Source organism: Heteronotia binoei, chromosome 3, assembly GCF_032191835.1.
Source record: "Heteronotia binoei isolate CCM8104 ecotype False Entrance Well chromosome 3, APGP_CSIRO_Hbin_v1, whole genome shotgun sequence".
NCBI lineage: Eukaryota > Metazoa > Chordata > Lepidosauria > Squamata > Gekkonidae > Heteronotia > Heteronotia binoei.
This window is the reverse complement of record NC_083225.1, coordinates 104006968-104027778: the sequence shown is the minus strand read 5'-3', so window position 1 is coordinate 104027778 and position 20811 is coordinate 104006968. Positions and strand designations below refer to the sequence as shown.

General features: G+C 41.8%; 1 protein-coding gene across 3 annotated transcripts in view; it reads right to left on the bottom strand.

Annotated features, from left to right (window-relative positions):
- TIAM1 (TIAM Rac1 associated GEF 1) overlaps positions 1-20811 on the bottom strand; it is a 338703-nt gene that overhangs the window by 124129 nt on the left and 193763 nt on the right. For all 3 annotated transcript variants that reach the window (XM_060234342.1, XM_060234345.1, XM_060234346.1), the window contains 5 exons: positions 18514-18747; positions 17061-17246; positions 13790-13936; positions 12118-12192; positions 4732-4902 (listed from right to left, as the gene is read on the bottom strand). In XM_060234342.1, coding sequence (XP_060090325.1) covers positions 4732-4902; positions 12118-12192; positions 13790-13936; positions 17061-17246; positions 18514-18747 — 813 coding nt within the window. The remainder of the gene's footprint in view (positions 1-4731; positions 4903-12117; positions 12193-13789; positions 13937-17060; positions 17247-18513; positions 18748-20811) is intronic.

The following is a 20811-nucleotide window of genomic DNA, read 5'->3' as shown; positions in this document are numbered from 1 at the left end:
CTGTGGCAAATTACACTCTAAGCCAAGTCAGATACAATGGCACTGAATTAAAACCAGTTTCAATGAGGCCTTCTACATCTAAATAAATAAATCTTAGCATAATTTTATTTGTAATTTCTAATTTTGAAAAAAAAAAAAGAAAAAGAAATTATAGGCCACAACTGAATCTGAACTACTTTCATTGTTAAAATCTGGAGCCAAGTTAGATGCAACATATATCAGTGAAGAAAAGACTCAACAATAGGCTGCTGGGAAACATTTAAAAATTAAATTTGACAAGCCAACAGAAAAGCAGAGAAATAAAACCATGTGAATGGAAAAGATGACCCACTAGCCTCTTTCCAACAACCTCTTTCTGTCAGTCAACATTCAGCAGAAACCCCATGTACATTCCATAGCTCAGTTAACTTCAGAGCTGTCAGATGGAAGCAATAACTTAAAGGCATGTCAGTAAAATATAATCTGACATATTAGAGAACCCACAGAGACTGGTGCCTGGGCAGCATCAGGCTATTACAAACAGTAGTGCCTACACATTGATGAACAGCAAATCTTGGATGTGTTCTTTATCTTGGAAGAAAGGTCATAGTTTCCTAGCAGAAAAGAGACCTCTGAAAGATCATCTCTTAACAAGGTCCTTCCTGAGTCCCACAGGAACAGGGCCATTAAAAAACGAAACCTGGGTACCCCAGAATATGTTTTCTTTAATGTTGAGAGCAGTAGATTCATTATTAAGACATGAACATATGAAACTGCTTTTTAATGAGTCAGACTATTGGTTCATCCATCTCAGCACTGTCTTTGACTGACTGCTGTCCTCTAGAGCAGAGGTGGCCAATGGTAGCTCTCCAGATGTTTTTGCCTACAACTTCCATCAGCCCCAGTCATTGGCCATGCTGGCTGGGGCTGATGGGAGTTGTAGGCAAAAAAACATCTGGAGAGCTACTGTTGGCCACCCCTGCTCTAGAGCTTCAGACACAGGGGGGTGCTTCCAAACAGCCGCTGCCCAATATGCATTTAACTAGAAGTGCCAATGATCAAATGTGGAAACTTTTGCACAAAAAGCTTTGCCACTGATCTGTTGCCCTTCCCTCTGCTAAAACTATATACCTTGTACTAATATAGTCCCCTTAGGGCAGCTGCTATTCACTCTGACAGCAGATCCTTAGATGTTCAGGATCTTAGGCAGAGAAATGTCCTTGCCAACATCTCAAAGTTTGGGCCACCTTTTCCAACATCTGTAACCACAGATCTTTTAAAGTGGAAGTGCCAGAAACTAGATCCAAAGCCTTCTGCAGGCCAAACACACTTTAACGAAGACCCCATTAGAGATGGCCCAACTGCGCAAGATCTGGCCCAACATGCAGTGTATGACTAGAGACAGACAGCTACCTCAGGAACCTAGTGTTTTGAAATTACCGTTGTCAAAGTCAGATTTAGTCACAGGCAGTATTAATAACAACATCTAGAGCATGAAGACGTTTACATGAAATGTAGAGCTTGAAATGTTTACTATACCAGAACTGGACTGGTTCTCAGATGACAGATGGCAAACTGATGGAAAATGATGTGGATCAGAGAGTTAAAGGAAAAAGAATGAGCTGAATACAAGAGAGACAGAAGAAAGAGATCATTAACTGTTACAGAAAAGAATGTAACCATTAGTATTTTCTTAGGATGATAATTTAGAAAGGAAAAGACAGAATCACAGCCTGAACAAAGCAGCTAAGTCATGAAGTTAAAGTAGTTAAATGTCCAACTTCGTACTAACTCATATATGGTTCGTACTAACTCATATATGGTTCAATTTCTAAAAAGAAGCAGAATGCATTTAGGAATTTCTCTTCATTAAACTGAAAGGAAAAGCACATTGTCTATCAGCTGCTTATGCAAAAGCCCTAAAAATAATACTATTATTAAGGTCATAATTTTTGCCTATTGTGTGTCTCTCTTTTTTAAATGTCATCTCTCCTTGGTTACAATTACACATTTTTCAAGAGTGTCAGTGATCTATGGAAATTCACTTTCCAATGAATACAAGCTATAATTACTCCAAACAGATGCTTTCTTCACACCTTTTAGACAATTATTGGTTGTTCTTTAAGAGTCACAAAGTTCTATTTTTGAATACATCATTTAAACACTAAAAAGAAGTTGCATGCAAATTCTTTATAGTTTTTCAATTTAGTCAGTTAGTTTATATTACTGGGAATAAAGATGACAGTTCCTAATTTTAACTCAAAATTATGCCACCATTATGATCTTACCTTATAAAATTCAGACCTTTTTAATTTGCTTTCCTTCTCCCATGATAAAGAAATTAAAAATACCATTTGCAAAACATATGATTAGTTAAATTTGCTGCAAGTCAACAAGCAGTTCTCTTTGTCTGATATAGTTCTGTTTGTTTACTTTGCAGATTCTCTCACATTTTCCAGAGTGCTTTGCCTACAATCCCCAACTGGTAAACACCCAGGGAACACATAACACCATGATGCTAACTGGGTCTAGCTTTCATGGTTAATACATTGGTGAAAATAGGCAATAAAATGTTAATATCAAGAATGCATGCCCCAGTGTCTAGAATCCAGGGGGCTCTTGTAGGAGAGGAAAACGCTTCTGCTTATGCATGAGGAGGGTTTGGCAATTTCTGCATTTACCCTTCAATAAGTCAGCATGCCATGCTGTTTCAGAGGGCTCCTCCAGAGCAGTTTCTCAGGGGATACAGCAGGAAGGAGGCAGTAAGAAAGCTTTTGTTCACACTTCTCTATATCTAATCCAATAGTTGGGGAAATTTCAAACATTACAAATTTACAGAAAGAAGATTCACTCCCTTACACAGATATGCAGTCTGAATGCTCAGATCTCCCAAAATACCAAACTGGATTTGACATATATACAGATGTGTGTGTTAATTCAATGTAGCAGCACACATATGCCAACACCCATAGCACACCTGAGGTTTTCTGTCAGCCTCCTGTTTAGTATTCACCATTTAGCTATCAAAGTGTCTATGAGTACAGCTTTGAATACTTATCCAGGTTGGAATAAAAATAGTAGTTTAGGCCAGCATGATCCAGCGTAAATCCATTCAACAGAACTTCCACCAATTATTGATAGCAGACATGGCCAGAAAATGGGGAGGCAACAAACGAAGACTGAAAACCCCTCAAAGTCAAAAGAGAGATTGTTTTCAGCCTGGTCCACAGCTCCTTCTACATGCAGGAGTTCCAACTTAAACAGAGGGACAGTTGAGCACATGCAAAGAGGCATGCCACTGAAACACTTGAAGAACGCTGCAATCAGGGCATCCCGACATTCCATTATTGGGGAAGGGGAGACATTTATTCCATTTATTTAACATGTAATGCCTGATTTTTAACACTCAGTATTGAAAAAGATATTATAAAGCATAATCCTATTAAAATGAATGTTGAAGACAATCTTATAATCAACAATAAGCAGATATGACATTAAAACTCATACAACCAATGCTTAGAATACAAGCTAAATGGAATTGAAATGTTCACTTGCAATCTGAACATTCCACACATCTTTAATTCTTCTGTGGGTTACACTCAATGTCTGAGCCAAAGAACTCTTCCTTCATTTACCATACAGCCCAGCTTAGCTGGTCTGACTAGTGAACAGACAAGAAGAGAGAACAGTCTCCATTCATTTCTCTTGTTCTGCTACCAATGCTTTGTATGTTATTTTGGCAGCTTCCAAGGTGCCTAGTTCTAGGGATATTTGACAGGATGTTAGGCATTCTGGGAACTACATTGGCTTGCTGTCACTCAAAGCTTAGCTAACGCTATTTTTTCACTCTTTGCAGTATATCAAGTTGCCCTTTCTAACTTGCCAAATGCAGCCAAATGCAGGATGCAGACTGTTCCCCACCAGCTAGCTCAGCTTTGTGCTGGTTTCTCTTGAAGCAGGAGCAGCCCCAGGACTGGGTTGACTTTAAAAAAAAATGGTATTTTTCTTCTCAGGTCTGCACTAGCATTGAGATCTGTGATTTTTCAGAAATCCTGAAATTTTTTCAGGTCTGATAGTCCCAAACAAACAAAAAGTTTAAAAAATATAGCACATCCCAACTGCATGACACTGCCTACCATTGTTTTCAGTTTGTTCTGCTGCAGCAGTAAATATGGTTAAGTTTAGCAGAAGTATACACAGAATGGGGCCTTCAGGAGTCCCAATGTCATCTGTGAGAGCACTATTAGCTTTCTAATCCTGTTCTAATCTTGAAATTGGGGTCTAAACATAATCCCCCCCCCCCCGCAGTAGCTCAGTTTAACTAAGTCCAATTCACTAACTAAAAGTAAATGCTGAAAAACGTCAACATTTGGATAATCACAGGATGTAGGGAAGAATTCAAGGTTCATAAAACAAACCTGGTACTGCAGTTCAAAAAATGTTACTCCAGTCTAAGCCCATTAATTCAGTGTTTTTAGGCTGGAGTAATTTTGCAGAGAATTGTACTGTAAAAAATCCTCCACTCTAATATGGTTTTAACAGATTTTTGCCTGCCTTCAAATGTAGGAAATTCCTCAGGTTTGGCCCATATGTGCATTTTAGGTAAAACTAAACCCCAGCACTTTGAAACAAAAGCAAAATAAGTATCATTACAATTTCAAATAATCATACAATGCAAGAAGGCCTTGCCTGTTAAAACTTTTTGGGTGCTTTTTTTTGGGGGGGGGAGTGGCAGGGTGCTGCTGTTGTTACCTTGCAAATCATTTCCAGGATATCCCTTGTTGTGTCTCCAGGGTGGATTACAGTCAAAGCTGATTGGTTATTTGGTAGACAATACCAGGATGGTGTGAAGTATTCATGCACCCAGATGTCTGAGTCAGGATTATGCGAATGGACAGCAGTCAGTGTCACTTCTTTCTCTCTCTGAATACAAAGATACAATTTTTGAAACACTTTAGGTCATATAGGTCCCATCCATTTCTCAGTTAACTACAGAGATACTAAACATGCCATTGTTTCCCATGCACTTAAACCACAAGTTTATCTTATGGGTGAGAACTGATTGTTTTAAGACTGAATTCAGAGCCATAAGAATTGTCAGTGGCCAAGTCTACCCAACTTCCGATCTCTGTTCACCCTCACGGTGCAGTAGGAGAAACCTGAATCATCATTGGACTGACCATGTAACTTAAGAACAGGGACAATATGTACCAAAAGAAGACCACGATCAACCATAAACCCAAGACAATAACACTATTCTCAGCTTTAAGTTTAAAAAGTCTTCTACCAGAGATGACAAAAGAAAAAGATGGTGACAGTCCCCATAGATTCAGCTGACTTATATTTGGTAATACCAACCTGTGAACCTCAATATTCATTTAAACTATCCTTTTGATTTTGTAGATTTAAGTTGGACCCTGAGGCATAATGTTTCTAGCAAGTGAAATTCTCATTACATATGAATGCTATGTAGAAAAGTTTTCTTTAGGGAATTAGAGGCATTAGCAGGATATAATCATAACTGGCAAAACAGACCCTACATTGAAGCTGATCACATACAGAAAGTAGTGTGCTTTCATGTTATATAATCACCTCAAACTAGTAGTGGTTTGTCTGAAATACTTCCTCACTTATAATTAAAGTACTAATGTTTTCCTTATTGTTTGCAGTTACTTATCCTATTGCCACATCACTGAGGTAATTGGTAAAGTAACACTGCTGTACAAGAAATGTTAGTGGAAGCTGAGAACAAAATAATAACAAAATACCTTCCCATTGCAAAAATGTAGCAGTACTTTTGAAATAAAAGTCAGGCTAATTTGGGCAGAAGAAATAAAGCTAAGAGATGGAAGTTGTGCTTGCTGAAAGTTTCATATGAGTAATGAAGTTAAAGAGGTTCCTTGACATGAAATAAACATTCAGAGTAAGATGGTCCACAAACTGATAGCAGCAGCCAATTTTTTAAGCAGAATACATGTTGAAACACATACCCCAGAAGCTGCCTCATATGCAGCTAGGCCACTGGTCTATCAAGATCAGTATTGTCTGCTCTGATTGGCAACAGCTCTCCAGAGACTCAAGACTGAGATCTTTCACATTACCTGCCTGATCCTTTCAAGCTGGAGACACTGTGGATTAAACCTTGGACCTTCTGAATGCTAAGGAGATGCTCTACCACTGAGCCATGACCCTCACTAATGTGGAAAAGGAAGGCTATATGTATCGACAAAAGTTTAAAAAGGTAAAGATAGCCCCCTATGTAAACACCAAGTCGTTACTGACCCATAGGGTGATGTCACATGATGTTTCCATGGCAGACTTTTTATGGGGTGGTTTGCCATTGCCTTCCCCTGTCAGCTACAAAACAGACACCCAATTCTCCACATGTGTGGAGCAATGAGGATGACATAAATGGCAATTAAAAGATGGCAAGGAAAGATTTGGGTTATAAGAGAAAGCTGAAAATATATCATCAGAATGGTGATACCTTCTAACTAAGAGGGTGTCTGTTGTGAGGGAGGAAGGTAAAGGAGATTGTGAGCCGCTCTGAGACTCTTCTGAGTGGAGAGCGGGATATAAATCCAATATCATCATCTTCTTCTTTGTTTCCAAGGCCTGCACTGTTCTCCACTTTTGTATTTAGTAAACACACAGAACAACCATTTCTCTTCCTCATGTCCTCTTCCTCAGTCCTCACAGACAGAAGAGGAAGGAATAATTTTGTCCTCTTCCCCCTCCCCACAACAGCCTTCCCACCTGTGTGACTACTAGTTCAGCTAAGTTTACTCCCAGAATCATGGAAGCTTTGTGACTATTAATCTCTGTTACTATTACAACCCTGGGAATAAATTTTCCTGGGGTCAGAAAGGACTATAGAGGAGGGGAATGTGAGAAAGATTCACAATCCTTGCATCCTTAGACTGTGGGATCCAACCCCTTCTTTTCTTGACTGCTAAAATTCAAATACTAAGCATAGATATTTCTGTTACTAGGACTGAACCTGTGAAGTTATTTAATGAGAAGTTAGCAAAGAACAAAGAAGTCCAAAAGGAAGACAGGATGAGCAAACAACTTAGTCAAGGATACTTGCATGTCTGCAGTGTGAGCAAAGAATAATGTAACAACAGGAGAGAAGTCACTACAGGAACAACAATATATGCAACTCAATCGTTATCGTGACAAATTACTATGTAATAAAGTGCATATACAAAATACAAAACATAATTCATAAAATTTCTTCCGCAAGGAGTCCCGATGTGCAGGCTGCCGACTTTGAAAAGTCCTGCTTCGATTGTCACTCTTCCAGCAAAGGGTGCTCCATAAATTTTCAAAAAAGACATCCCCATTCAACGCTGCTCACTGTTGATCTTTCCCGTGCGTTGCTTACTGCTAAATTAGGGTTGCCAAGTCCAATTCAAGAAATATCTGGGGACTTTGGGGGTGGAGCCAGGAGACATCAGGGCGGAGCCAGGAACAAGGGTGTGACAAGTAAAATTGAACTCCAAGGGAGTTCTGGCTATCACATTTAAAGGGACCGCACGCCTTTTTAAATGTCTTCCTTCCATAGTAAATAATGAAGGATAGGGGCACCTTCTTTTGGGGCTCATAGAACTAGACCCCATGGTCCAATCATTTTGAAACTTGGAGGATACTTTGGGGAGAGTCACTAATAATAATAATAATAATAATAAACTTTTATTTATACCCCGCCCTCCCTGCCTAGGCAGGCTCAGGGCGGCTAACAGGACATGGTAGAAACCATGATACAAATAAACAATAGATAATACAATTAATAATTTAAAGAATAAAACCAATAAAACAGTAAGACATTAAAATACAGTCGAATGGCATATAAGATGGCTCGGTATTATTGATCTTATCAAGAGTTCTGTCTTAAAAAGCTAGCCGGAAGAGGGCAGTTTTGCAGGCCCTACGGAACTGGTTAAGATCCCGTAGGGCCCGCACCTCTTCTGGCAATTGGTTCCACCACTGGGGGGCCTTTGTAGGGAACGCCTATTCTCTGGTAGCTTTTAATTTAGTTTCTTTTGGCCCAGGGATTTCAAGAAGATTTTTTGAGCTTGATCGCAGTGCTCTCTGGGGAACGTATGGAGAGAGGCTGTCCCTAAAGTAGGCAGGTCCTCGACCATATAGGGCTTTAAAGGTAATGACCAGCACCTTGTAACGAACCCGGTAAACAATTGGCAGCCAGTGCAACTCCCGCAACCCAGACTGCACATGTTCCCACCGAGGCAGTCCCAGTAGCAGCCTGGCTGCTGCATTTTGCACTAGCTGCAGTTTCCGGGTTCGGTACAGGGGCAGCCCCATGTAGAGGGCATTACAGTAGTCCAACCTCGAGGTGACCGTTGCATGGATCACTGTTGCCAGGTCGCCACGTTCCAGGAAGGGGGCCAGCTGCCTTGCCCGTCTAAGGTGAAAAAAGGCGGACTTGGCAGTAGCTGCTATCTGGGCCTCCATTGTCAAGGGAGGCTCCAGTAGAACTCCCAAGCTCTTAACTCTGCGCACTGCTACCAGTTGCGCCCCGTCAAAAACTGGGAGGGAGACCCCATTCCCTAAGCCACCGCAACCCAGGCAAAGGACCTCTGTCTTCGCTGGATTCAGTTTCAGCCCACTCAGCTTAATCCAGTCTGCCACGGCTTGCAACGCTTGGTCCAGATTTTCCGGGGCATTGTCAGTCTGGTAACCCATCAATAGATAGAGCTGGGTGTCATCAGCGTACTGATGGCAACCCAGTCCATGTCTCCGGGCGATCTGGGCAAGGGGGCGCATAAAGATGTTGAATAGCATCGGAGAGAGAACTGCTCCCTGCGGCACCCCACAATTAAGTGAGTGTCTCTGGGACAGCTCTCCTCCAATTGCCACCCTTTGACCTCGACCCTCAAGGAAAGAGGAAAGTCACTGTAAGGCTGACCCCTGAATCCCTGCATCGGCAAGGCGGCGGGCCAGCAGCAGGTGATCGACCATATCGAACGCAGCCGATAGGTCCAACAGCAGCAAAACTGCCGCGCCGCCTCGATCCAGGTGCCTCCGGAGATCGTCCATGAGAGCGACCAAGACTGTCTCCGTCCCATGTCCTGGGCGGAAGCCGGACTGGAATGGATCTAAGGCGGAAGCGTCCTCCAGAAACCTCTGCAGCTGCAGCACAACAGCCCTCTCAATAACTTTGCCCAAAAAGAGCAAATTTGGCCGGTAGTGTGCCAATTCGGTCGGGTCTGATGTAGCCTTTTTTAGGAGAGGGCGGACCACTGCCTCCTTCAGAGGGTCAGGAAAGCGGCCCTCTGAAAGGGATCTATTTATGATGTCCCGTATAGGACATCTTAACTCCTCCAGGCAAGCTTTAATAAGCCAGGAGGGACATGGATCAAGATCACAAGTTGTTGCACATGCAGCTGAGAGGACTCTGTCAACTTCCTCCAAGCTGAGCGGGTCGAAGTGATCCAGGATCAAACTGGAAGGCAGGCACGGAGCCTCGAGTATACATACTGAATCCAATATGGCAGGGCAGTCGCAGCGGAGCGATTGGACTTTATCTGCAAAATATTTCGCAAAAGCCTCACAGCCTATCTCTAATTCCTTAGAATTTGGTTTGCCCTGTGGCAATGTAGTAAGTGTTCGAATTATCCTAAATAATTGTGCCGGGCGCGAATTTGCAGACGCAATCTTAGCCGCAAAGTACATTTTCTTTGTGGCCTTGACTGCCATCTCATAGGATCTCATGCATTTCCTATAAGATGCTCTGATCACTTCATCTCGAGTGCGCCGCCATTGCCTCTCTAGCCGTCTGAGGTCTTGTTTCAGCTGGCGTAATTCCGGGGTATACCACGGCGCCAGCCTAGTCCGGGGTCACAGAGAGCGTCGGGATGCGATCTCTTCTATAGCCCTGGAGAGTCGGCTATGCCAGACCTCAACCAGGGCCTCCAAGGAGTCGCCAGAGGGCCAGGGATCCCGGAGAGCCATTTGGAACCGTTCCGGGTCCATTTGGCTCTGCAGGCGAGCCAAAATAGGCTCGGCGCCTAAGCAGGTTTGGGGTGGAGCGTTCACACGAGCCTTAAGGGCGCGGTGGTCCGACCATGGCACCGCTTCTGTGGTTATATCGTCCACCACAACCCCAGCCGCAAAGATCACGTCTAACATGTGCCCGGCCTGGTGCGTGGGGGATGTTACAAATTGAGAGAGTCCTAGAGTCGCCATGGATGACACTAGGTCCGTCGCCTGACTAGAGGCCAGGTCATCCGCATGGACATTGAAGTCACCCAGGATCACCAGCCTTGGGTGCTCCAACGCCCAGCCTGCCGCCGCCTCGAGCAGGGACAGTAAGGCGTTGGCCGGTGCGCTAGGCGAACAGTACACCAGCCAAATTGCCAACCCCTCTCCAGCATCCCACGCCAGACCAACACATTCAATACCCTCGATCTTTGGAGCTGGGAGCGCCCTACAGGAGTAAGCCTCTCGTACGAAGAGTGCCACTCCTCCCCCTTGCCCACTAGTCCGTGATTGGTGGAAGACCGAATAGCCCGGGGGAGCTGTTTGTGAGAGGGCTACAGTATCGCCCTCTCGTACCCAGGTTTCGGTCACGCAAGCCAGGTCCATGTCCTGTTCGAGTAAAAACTCTCGAAGGACAGAGGTCTTGTTATTAATGGACCTGGCGTTGCATAACACCAATGACGGAGGCGGGTCTGGCCTGACCCTACTACCTGTCACCCTCGGGATGGGACGCAGACTGGAAGGAGGCCGAGCACTAACAGGTCTCCATCCCCTTCCCTTGTATTGCTGTCTGTTCCCACTGCCATACTTCCCCCTCCCCAGGAGCACTGGAATCCCTAGGCCAGTCATCTCCCACTAGATACTATACTGAAAATTTGGTGCCTCTACCTCAAAAAACAGCGCCCCCAGAGCCCCCAAAACCTCCAGATCAATTCCCCATTATACCCTATGAGAATCTATCTCCACATAGAGAATAATGAAGTACTCAGCAGACTCCCCCCCCATTTCTGGCAACACTGAAGGGGGATTGGCCTCTCTACTCATGAGTTGCTGCCAACTTCTTCAAAGTAACACAGACACCCCATTTCAAGAGGAAGCCTTTCAATCAGCAACTGAAGCCTCCAGAGGTAGAAACGCACATGGTCCTCTGGGGGCGGAGCTCCCCCCCTCCGCCGGCCAGACTCCCTGAGGAGACGCCTGTGGCAGCCGTAGAGGATGCAAGGACTACGAGTCCCAGCATGCACCTCGTGAAGGGAGGCTGGACTGCAGCGAATAGCATGCCGGCAGTGGGCGGGTCTTTGTGACCCGGAGGAAGGGAGAAGCCTAAAGCCTGCGAGGGAGGGAGGCAGGGGCACCGTTTCCCACCCCACCCCCCCGCTTCCAGATTTTTGGAGAGCGGGGGAGGAGGTTGCTAATCCAGGGGTCCCCCGGCAGGGCAGGGGGTTTGGGAAGCCTATGCTAAATGTTTTTTAAGATAGTGTGGGAATGTCACTTCTCCAGGATTCCAAATTGGCATAATGCTCTAAGGTGGCTCAAGGCCCTGAGTCACCTTGATACGGTGGCTCAGTGGTAGAGCATCTGCTTGGGAAGCAGAAGGTCCCAGGTTCAATCCCTGGCATCTCCAAAAAAGGGTCCAGGCAAATAGGTGTGAAAAACCTCAGCTTGAGACCCTGGAGAGCTGCTGCCAATCTGAGAAGACAATACTGACTTTGAAGGACCAAAGGTCTGATTCAGTATAAGGCAGCTTCATATGTTCATCTTGCCAGATCTTGGAAGCTAAGCAGTTGGTATTGGATGGAAGAGCACCAAGGGAGACTATGAATAGGAAGGCAATGGCAAACCACCTCTGCTTTTCACTTGTCTTGAAAGAGCCTGTCTGGGACTGCCATAAGTAGGTTGCAACCTGAAGTACTTATGTACATATATCAGTGGTACTAAGGGCAGTGAGCCATTTGAAGCTTCCTCATGCTTGGTTCTGTGTCAAAGAACCTGATACTTAGCACAGTTTTGCTGTCATGTCCTGTTCTTCTTCTTAGGATTTTGTTTATCTCTGCTTTGTCATAAAGGAATGAATGGACTTCATTCTAATATTAACTGATTGGAATCTTTTGTGCAAATCAATGACCACTTTTTTACCTTGTTTTCTGGTATAGTATCATCAAATATTCCTTCTAAAGATTTCTTCACAGAATCAGCTCCTTCACCAAACACCTGCAGAAGGTAAAAAGTGGTATTTTAGAATACAACAGAATGATGTAAATGTATTCTAAATTTGGAAATATCTTGTGTTGATGGGACAAGTGATGCAGTGTTTAGAGGGAAATTACCATATCAATTACAATTGAATAGAACTATTTTCTAGCTAGGAAAATAGCCAAATGCAACTAATTATTTAGTCAGTTTAGACAAGATACTTCTAACCTGACATAAACCAAGATCTATTGAGATGAATAAAGAGAACTGGAAAAGTTCTGGTAGGAGATCAATCTGCTTAGAAGCAGTTTCTGAGAGCTAGTCAAATTCTAACCACTCCTTTAGTAAGTTTAACAGAAGTATTTCTAAACTAACAACAACCTAAACTCATACATCACATTAAGCCACTTAACTAGAACTATAACACTTAGTTGTATTGTTTAAAAATTCTGATTTTAGAGATCTGCAGAGAAATTACAGCAGAGCATCCAAATTAAATAGTCCCTCCCCCCCCCAAAAAAAATCTCCCAATCCAATTATTGAGGCTTCAGAGTGGATACATTATAGGAACCCCAAGATGGAATAGAACATTTAAATGGTGGTAGGAATTCTTCAGTTTCTAAGTATCAATTTAAAACCAATCTCCAATTTTTTTTCTATCTTCAGTCTTCCATGCTTACTTTGTGTATGGCACAGGTAACTGAACATCGCATGTTTTTATGTAAAAAAAGTAGCATTAGCTCGCTAGACAATGCTTCTTCTTAATTTGCTAGAGCAGCTCAAGGCAGTGGAGTCCCTAGCCAATCAACTTCCTCCTCCCAGAAAGTCTGGTGTGGAAGAAGAGAGGATGAACCGCAGGAACCCCATACAGTTTTAGAGTTTCATGTTTCAAATGTATTAAATAGCACCAGGTCATGTGGATCGAAGAGAATGCTATCATTTTTCATCTTATCAAGAAACTCTTTCAGTAATTATGGGATTAACACTGTATTTAGTTAGTTTAAAAGCTTGAGGCAGAGGAAGAAGAATGGAACAACCTAGGTAGATGTAGTTTAAATTACTGACCATTACTGCCCTGAAAACAGACAGAAGAGGAGAGAAGGCATAGATAACCATGGAAGCCTCCCGCTATTGAATCACCAATGTGGTCTCCTTTTCTTAGAAAAAGTATACTTAGAAATCTGGGGAACACACCACCTTCTTGGATAAGAACAATGGCTGAAGACAGGATCCTTCTCAGGCTTACAGAATGCAGTTAAATCTTTGTAGGAACACCCAACATTTTGAACATCATCTCCTTTTAAGAAATTTCTCCCTGCCCTAAATTTTGTGCTACGTAAACACGTAAAATATATTTCTATTATCTAACGTGGAATAACTGGTTTGAAAAGAGCATTGTAGGTAACTACTATTATGAAAGAAGTCTGGCATTCATATGAATGAATTATTCCTCAAACTGAGAAATTTAATGCTCTGAGCCTATAAAACCTGTATATTAAAACTTTCTGCATGTTTATGGTCTTTGCTTCAGATAAGTAGTTTTTGCCCAGACATTTCTAAAGCAGATGACAGATCAGCCAACCCAGTTTAGAACTGTCTCCCTTCCAGGGGCTACCTGATTAATGCTTGGTCTCCCTTGCTTTTTCTTTGAAGTAGTGTCCAGACCCCAGAGGGATGAAAACCGGCTTCTCCGTTTGCTTGCTGATCTCGACATAGCCTGAGTTCTTCTCCTGACACCAGATTCACCCGTGCGAGCTGCCACCTGCCAAGTGTCATAACATTTCTGAATCCAAAGTTTCACTAAAAAAATCCTCTACCTGTGGTATTTTTAAGGAGCATCCATAAAAATGTGTTGACATTTCTAGGGGTATTAGCTTTCAGGCTTCATTTACATTTCAGATAGAAACAAACTGTACCGGATGAAGAGAGCTGTTAATTTAAAAAGTGACAAATGTTCATTTCCCATGAAATCCAAATATATCAGTTATTTGCACTCCACGGCCTAACAAAGGACCACTGTAACATAACACTAATCATACATTCATTGTCGTTAAAGAATAACTATCTGGCAGTGCTATCCTGAGAAGAGTTGCACACTTCTAAGCCCATTCACTTTAATGAACTTAGAAGGGTATAACTCTGCTTAGGATGGCAATTTGGTTGTAGGATTTCATGCTTCCTTTTTTGTTACACAAGAATGTCTTCATTCCTAAGAGGGTGTAATTTTAGTTTGCCAACATTTTTCTTTTCTCTGTGCCAGCAGTTTACTACCGCTTTTTAGGAATATTTATTTATTTATTTTATATCCCACCCTCCCCACCAAAGGTAGGCTCAGGGCGGCTCACAGGTTAGGGTAAAAAAATGACCAAACAAGATAAAAACATCAATAATACATAAAACATAAAAACAATATTAAAATATCAGTTAAAAACAATATAACAATAGATGCTAGTACAATGATTCCTGATGCAATTAAATTTCGATGGTAGCAGTATAAAAGGATAGTCGATATTAGATGTTCCAAGGGACCACAGATCACCATAGCGTGGTAGGAAGTCCAGAATGATGTTAAGTTCCGATTTATGGGCCTAGTCCATTGCTGTACGTTGTCCTTATGGAAAAGCAAGGTGGAAGAATGCCATTTTACAGGCCCTGCAGAACTGTGGGAGCTCTCGCAGAGCCCTAACGTCCTCTGGCAACTCATTCCACCAGCTAGGTGCAGCCACGGAGAAGGCCTGGCTCTAGTTGACTTAAGCCTATCTTCCCTGACACTGGGGACTGTCAACAGGTTTTGAGACCTGGACCGAAGTGCTCGCTGGGGCATATACGGGGAAAGGTGGTCCCTAAGGTATGCAGGACCCTGGCCATATAGGGCTTTAAAGGTTAAAACCAGCACCCTGAAGTGAATTCAGTATAACATTGGAAGCCAGTGCTAATTTATAGCCTAATTCTAAATTCATCTAAACAGCTACAGGACTGAGTATTAGTGTCATGGAGGGGGAAGGATCCTGTTTAGTATTAATTACATTACACAACTGATACCCTTACATTAGATGAGTTTTGCAAGCAATAACACATTTCCATTTTCATAAAGTACAGTATTATGTTTATATAAGTTATCCTTCTCAGGTTGGCTACTGCTGATCTTAGTTATATCAGTAAACCAAACCCAGGCCTCGGATTCAGTGGGAGCTCACAGGCACGCAGCTCCTTAACCTTTCTGAGAGTTCCACCTCCTTGTCTATTGAATAGTAGGTGCAGTTGCATAACAATCCCTGGATGAGCTCCACCACCTATTTTTCTACAAAACTACCCCTGCCCCTATACATAAACAATAAAACCTAGAAATGTTTTCCAACTAAGTATATGCTAACCTGATCGCATCAGATCTGGGAAGCTACACAGAGTTTAGCTCTGGTTAGTATTTGGATTGGAGACCACCAAGGAAGTCCAGGGTTGCTATGCAGAGGCAGGCAATGGCAAACCACCTCTCAAAGTCTCTTGCCTTGAAAACCCCATGAGGTTGCCGTAAGTTGGCTGTGATTTGACATCATTTTACACCACCATATTCTTTACAAAAATTCCGTTATACTTTTTCATAAATTGAAAATCAATTAACCTCATAAGGAAAGAGCCATGAGTATTTTCACCCCAATTATATAATGCAAAGTTCAAGTAAAATTATAAGCTTGGATTGCCTGATACTTGTTTCTGTGAAAGCAGGAGTAGCAGGAAATATGATTTACTACTAAAAAAAGAAGAAACTGGCACATCTTCCACTTTTACAGGATAGCTCTGAGACTTTTTGAAGGCACATGAATGAAGATTTCTTAGCTGAAACAGAAAACCCTGGACCAAACTCTCTCCACTTATAGAAATGTAGATTAGTGGTTTCTTGTTTTGGTATATTAACAAATACAATAAGCAGTGACAGAGATTTCTGTTGTGATTGTTAATCATCAGCAGAAAAACTATTTGTACATTGTTTCAGGACAATAAATGGCCTCTCCCCCCCCCTCCAAAAGGCCGTCTAGCAAAATATTAATATATTTGATGTGCCATTTCAAGTTTCTGAACTTTGGCACTCCCATGGAGGTCTTTGTTAATTTTCTCCTAATTTAGGGTGATATCCTGGGCCAAATAATCATTTTGGATCTGCCATAGCTGTGGAACATGGAACAGCTGCAGCATTCCTCCCATCATCCCATGTCCATCTGAAACAAAAAAGTTTAAAATAATAATGGAATTACACATTTAGACTATACAAAAGCAAATTAGTTAATGGGTAAGTTAGCAAGTGAATTGACTAACCAGTAGGTGTTCCTATTTTAAAAAGCATTAACTATGGTCAATTACAACTCCTGACTAGTTATTGCAAATAATGGAAACAGAAAATAAACCACAGTATTAACTAGAAATTACCACCGGTAGCAACCAGTAAGACACATAAGGCCCTAAACACGTATCTGAATGACCCAAACAGACAGCTACTGACCCAGTAGGTCACTAGAGAATTCTGTTGACAAACTATTCAGACAGGCAAAGCCTTTCTTTAAAAATTTTTATCTGAGCAGCATGTTAGCTTTCATCATAATGGACGGCTATGAAATGTACTCCAGCGTTTTTAAACACCTTTCTGAGAGGTTAGTCTCTGATTCAGCTTTGTACTTTAAGAAGCGAAAAAAAATCTGAGGACAAAGGAAAGAATCTGCCAGAGAAGTAAGAGTTCAGTATTTTACTAATATGGGAGTACAGGCCGAGACTGTACTTGCCCCACTTAAACAAACAGAAGTTGCATAGCAACAGTACTTCCTTCCTCATCTTATAAAAGTATTAAGCAATATCTATTTCAGCAGCAATGACTTCTGGCATCAGTTTAATCTCACCAGTGCATGAAAGGAAGACACTGAAAAGATTCCAAGACGACCCATTGCATCTTTCGTTGGCCGACTTGCAAATGCAAGCAACGTTTTTGGATTTGGCAGTTCCCCTCCTTGAAGGCTAGCTAAGTAACACCGATATCGAAAGAGATCCATCTGGAACTGTTCCAGGTTTTGTTCCCAAACAAAGATCTAGAAAAAACAGTCAAGATTGGAGAGCTGGATGAGGCAAAAAGATCACAAACATACACTTTAAAGACCACAGATAAACAAGATTATACCAAGTTACACGTTCCATTGTCTGTATTGCTTAAATTCCTAGGGAAGAGAAAGGATTCATCTTTCTAAACTGGATCAAAATAAAAAAAGAGCATCCCAAAACTGTTACCTATATAACAATACTAACAAGATTAAAATCCTAGGTTTGATTTCCTCTCTGTCCTAGTAGTCTCCTCTCTGTTTTAGGAACCTATGAGATGGTATTTTGTGCAAACACAACAGATATAAGGCACCACATAGCATATATATACATACACACACACACAGACCTGCTGAACCAAAACCAATGAAGTCTTTCACTGCAGAAGTTAAAATACACTGGAAAATAAAACATCTCTCAGCTGTAGAGTGCTACTGTCTTTCCACCTAGCGCATGTCCACCTAGTCTGGTGCATGTGGCTAATAGGAAAGACTTTCAAAGGCCTCAGTATCTCCACAATACTATGCAGTTAAAATTCTAGCTACACTGGTAAAAGAGATGTTCAGAAAAGAAGAGTCTCTGTGTTAACTTTTTCTCATATATATATTGGCCATTGTAATAGCAGGGCAGACAGGTGTCAAGAACTGGTTCTTGCCAATATTGCATGCATCAGTATAACAAATGTCATTGTATTATGTTTGGTTTGCACTGTTATGTCTTTGAATCAACATATAAGTATCTTCTCTGCCCTGGCTAGAGAAAGGTCTCTCTTAGTCTGTAAGACATTCCTTAGCCAGAGACTCTAACTTTCAATTTTTTGGAAAGCAGGTTTAAACTGAGAGGAGGGGAGTACCTGTCTGAGAATAATACTTTCTGCCTTTTCTTTCATGCCTAATTGCTTATGTGTTTAACAGCCCTAGTAAGATATAAATATAATGCTTGGCCCTGAGGGGTTAGTTCTAACAAAGGACATCTTGACTGTGGACATGATGCTCATTTAATAAAAGCCTTATTTGACTTAAACCAAAGAGGTTGTGTTAATGAGAACTGTGCAGCACTTGACAACAGGACAGGCACTTATCATGAGAGTTCTCTGGCTGAAAGTTGTACCCATCAAGACATGAAGAAGAGAGATTAATAAATGCCTTATCTGTTAACTCCAAAGGCTACTTAGCTCTGTGCACACTAGTAACACCATCCCTACAGCAGACAGTCCTGAAAATCTAAACTGATTTTATATATGTAAAATACATAAAATACCTGATCAAGAATGGTTTTTTTCTTCTTGGAGTCTCGGACAGAGGATAAGCTGAGGAAATGCATTTCCCCCATTTTCTTCATCTTCTCATCCATGTCAATTTTCTGCTCCAGTTTTTTAATCTCTGTTTTCAACAGTTTGACAGTATCCTCTTTGTGGTGCTGCCGTGCTACTGCTGTTGCACAAGCAGAATGAACTGCTGTGATCCAGTTCTCAAGTTCTGTTTGGCTAGAGGTCTGAAACAAAAGAAAGGTCAGAATCCTCTCAATTAACACAAATGCTTTTGAAAGGGCCTCTAGCTTTCTTAATCTCATTTAGACAGGGCTCCCCCCCTTCCTTCCTTCCAGCTCTCAAACATCTGACATTCATGTCTTGAGGCTCTCAAAGATCTGATGTTTATTCTATGTGGCTCTTACATTAAGCAAGTTTGGCCAGCCCTAACATACACATACCAACTGGCGGCAAACTCCTTCCTAATTCATCATGAGAGCCAGCTGATACACTTTGCCAGCCTAGCATTAATCCATTGGATAAAAACTGTGGCGTAGCAAAAAATTCAATACACATGTATCTGCCTTGACCAGATAAGTCTAATTTGGAACTCTAAGAGACTCCTACTTCCATTGTTGCCTAGGAACACCATAAAATACAGTAAGGCATAGGGCAAAATTATAGACTGGGCTGACCCCCTGTCACTAGGCAAACTAGATCATTTCCTAGGATGCCAGCCTTCTGGGGGCATCAAATTGGGTGCCCCCCATGTGACTCAGTGACATTATCAGTACAGGGGGCGCACCAGAAGTTAGCCTTGCCTAGAGTGCCAGACAGTGTAGGGTCAGCCCTTGTTATAGATAAGACTGGTATACTGGTAACTCTTCTGTTCCTCTTCTTAGTCAGGCCTAGCTGTGTGTTAACCCTTAAAGATGTTACTTAAGCATGTGTGTGGCCTTCCCAACTAAAGTTGTGTCCCACATGTCTTGGCAGCCAGTTTTGACCTGCAGAATCATACCTTTCATAGGGCTTTTTTGGTAGAAAAAGCGCAGCAGGAACTCATTTGCACATTAGGCCACACCCCCTGGCACCAAGCCAGCCGGAACTGCGTTCCTGCTCAAAAGAAAAGCCCTGCCTTTCACATTGATAATATTCACCAGCAATTGTACTTCTCTGGCCCATCATTATGCAATGCTACAATAATATGCAGCTCCTCCATGAACAGAATGATTTTACACTAAGACATTGAGGCAGCTGGAATGTATGCCTGTATATTTTTATAGCATAATTATACTATTAGTGTGTAACGATTCATAAAATACTCAGTGAACATGTTGTCCACTACTTTTCTAACAGTTAAATATATAGCTTCCCTGCTGAGAAACAGTATAATTATTACTGTAGCTTCACTTCTGAAAGGCTACCGATATTTTATAGCTGAGTGAAGTTGGTAATGAATAGAATAGCCCACATCAAAGAGAATGTAACTCGAAAAAAAATTTCACTAGATATGTAATGAGTTTGAACCACAAAGCCACATACTCTGCTTGCATAACAAGTAGGATTTTAAAAAGGAAACAGAAGCTTCAGAGAGTGGGATGTTAAACAAAATCATGTCCTTATATGAGCTAAATAGCAACAGGACATGGAAATAAAACAGGATTTTAAATGAGCAAAATTGGGTATCAAGAGCTGGCCATCTACTAATGCCAACACAGTCTGTTCTTTTCCCACAGCATGATATAGGACGGTGCCATAAAATGATGAAAACTTTGCTAGATAAATTAATTAATCTCCATACGTCCCTTGCCCATTATTTTCACTGCTGGAAGTAGTTATAAAACTCAGTACAATTCTTATAAAGGAATAGAAATAATTAGGTGGTCCAATGTACTCTTATCCTAGGAAAGAGCAAGAGTCCAGTAAAGACCACCAGTAAAGACTAACAAAATTTGTAGCAGGGTATGAGTTTTCACGAATCACTGCTCACTTCTTCAGATACAGCTAGAATATGAGCCCATCTGCTTTTGTATCTTGGAAAGTGGAGTGATTTCAGATCCAATGGATCCAGATCAGATAACAGCAAATGACAATAGCAGGTGAATGACAGTAGCAAGTGTGATATGCAAAGGGATAGTAGGCATGGAGAAATCAGCACTAGTAATGAGATGGGAAACCTAGGTCTCAATTCATTCCAGGAGGATGCATTTTCTTGAATTTCATTATCAGTTACAATTCAGCAGTCTCTCTTCTTAATCTCTCTCTAAAATTCCTGTGTAAGGGAACGGCTGCTTCTAGATCAGAAACTC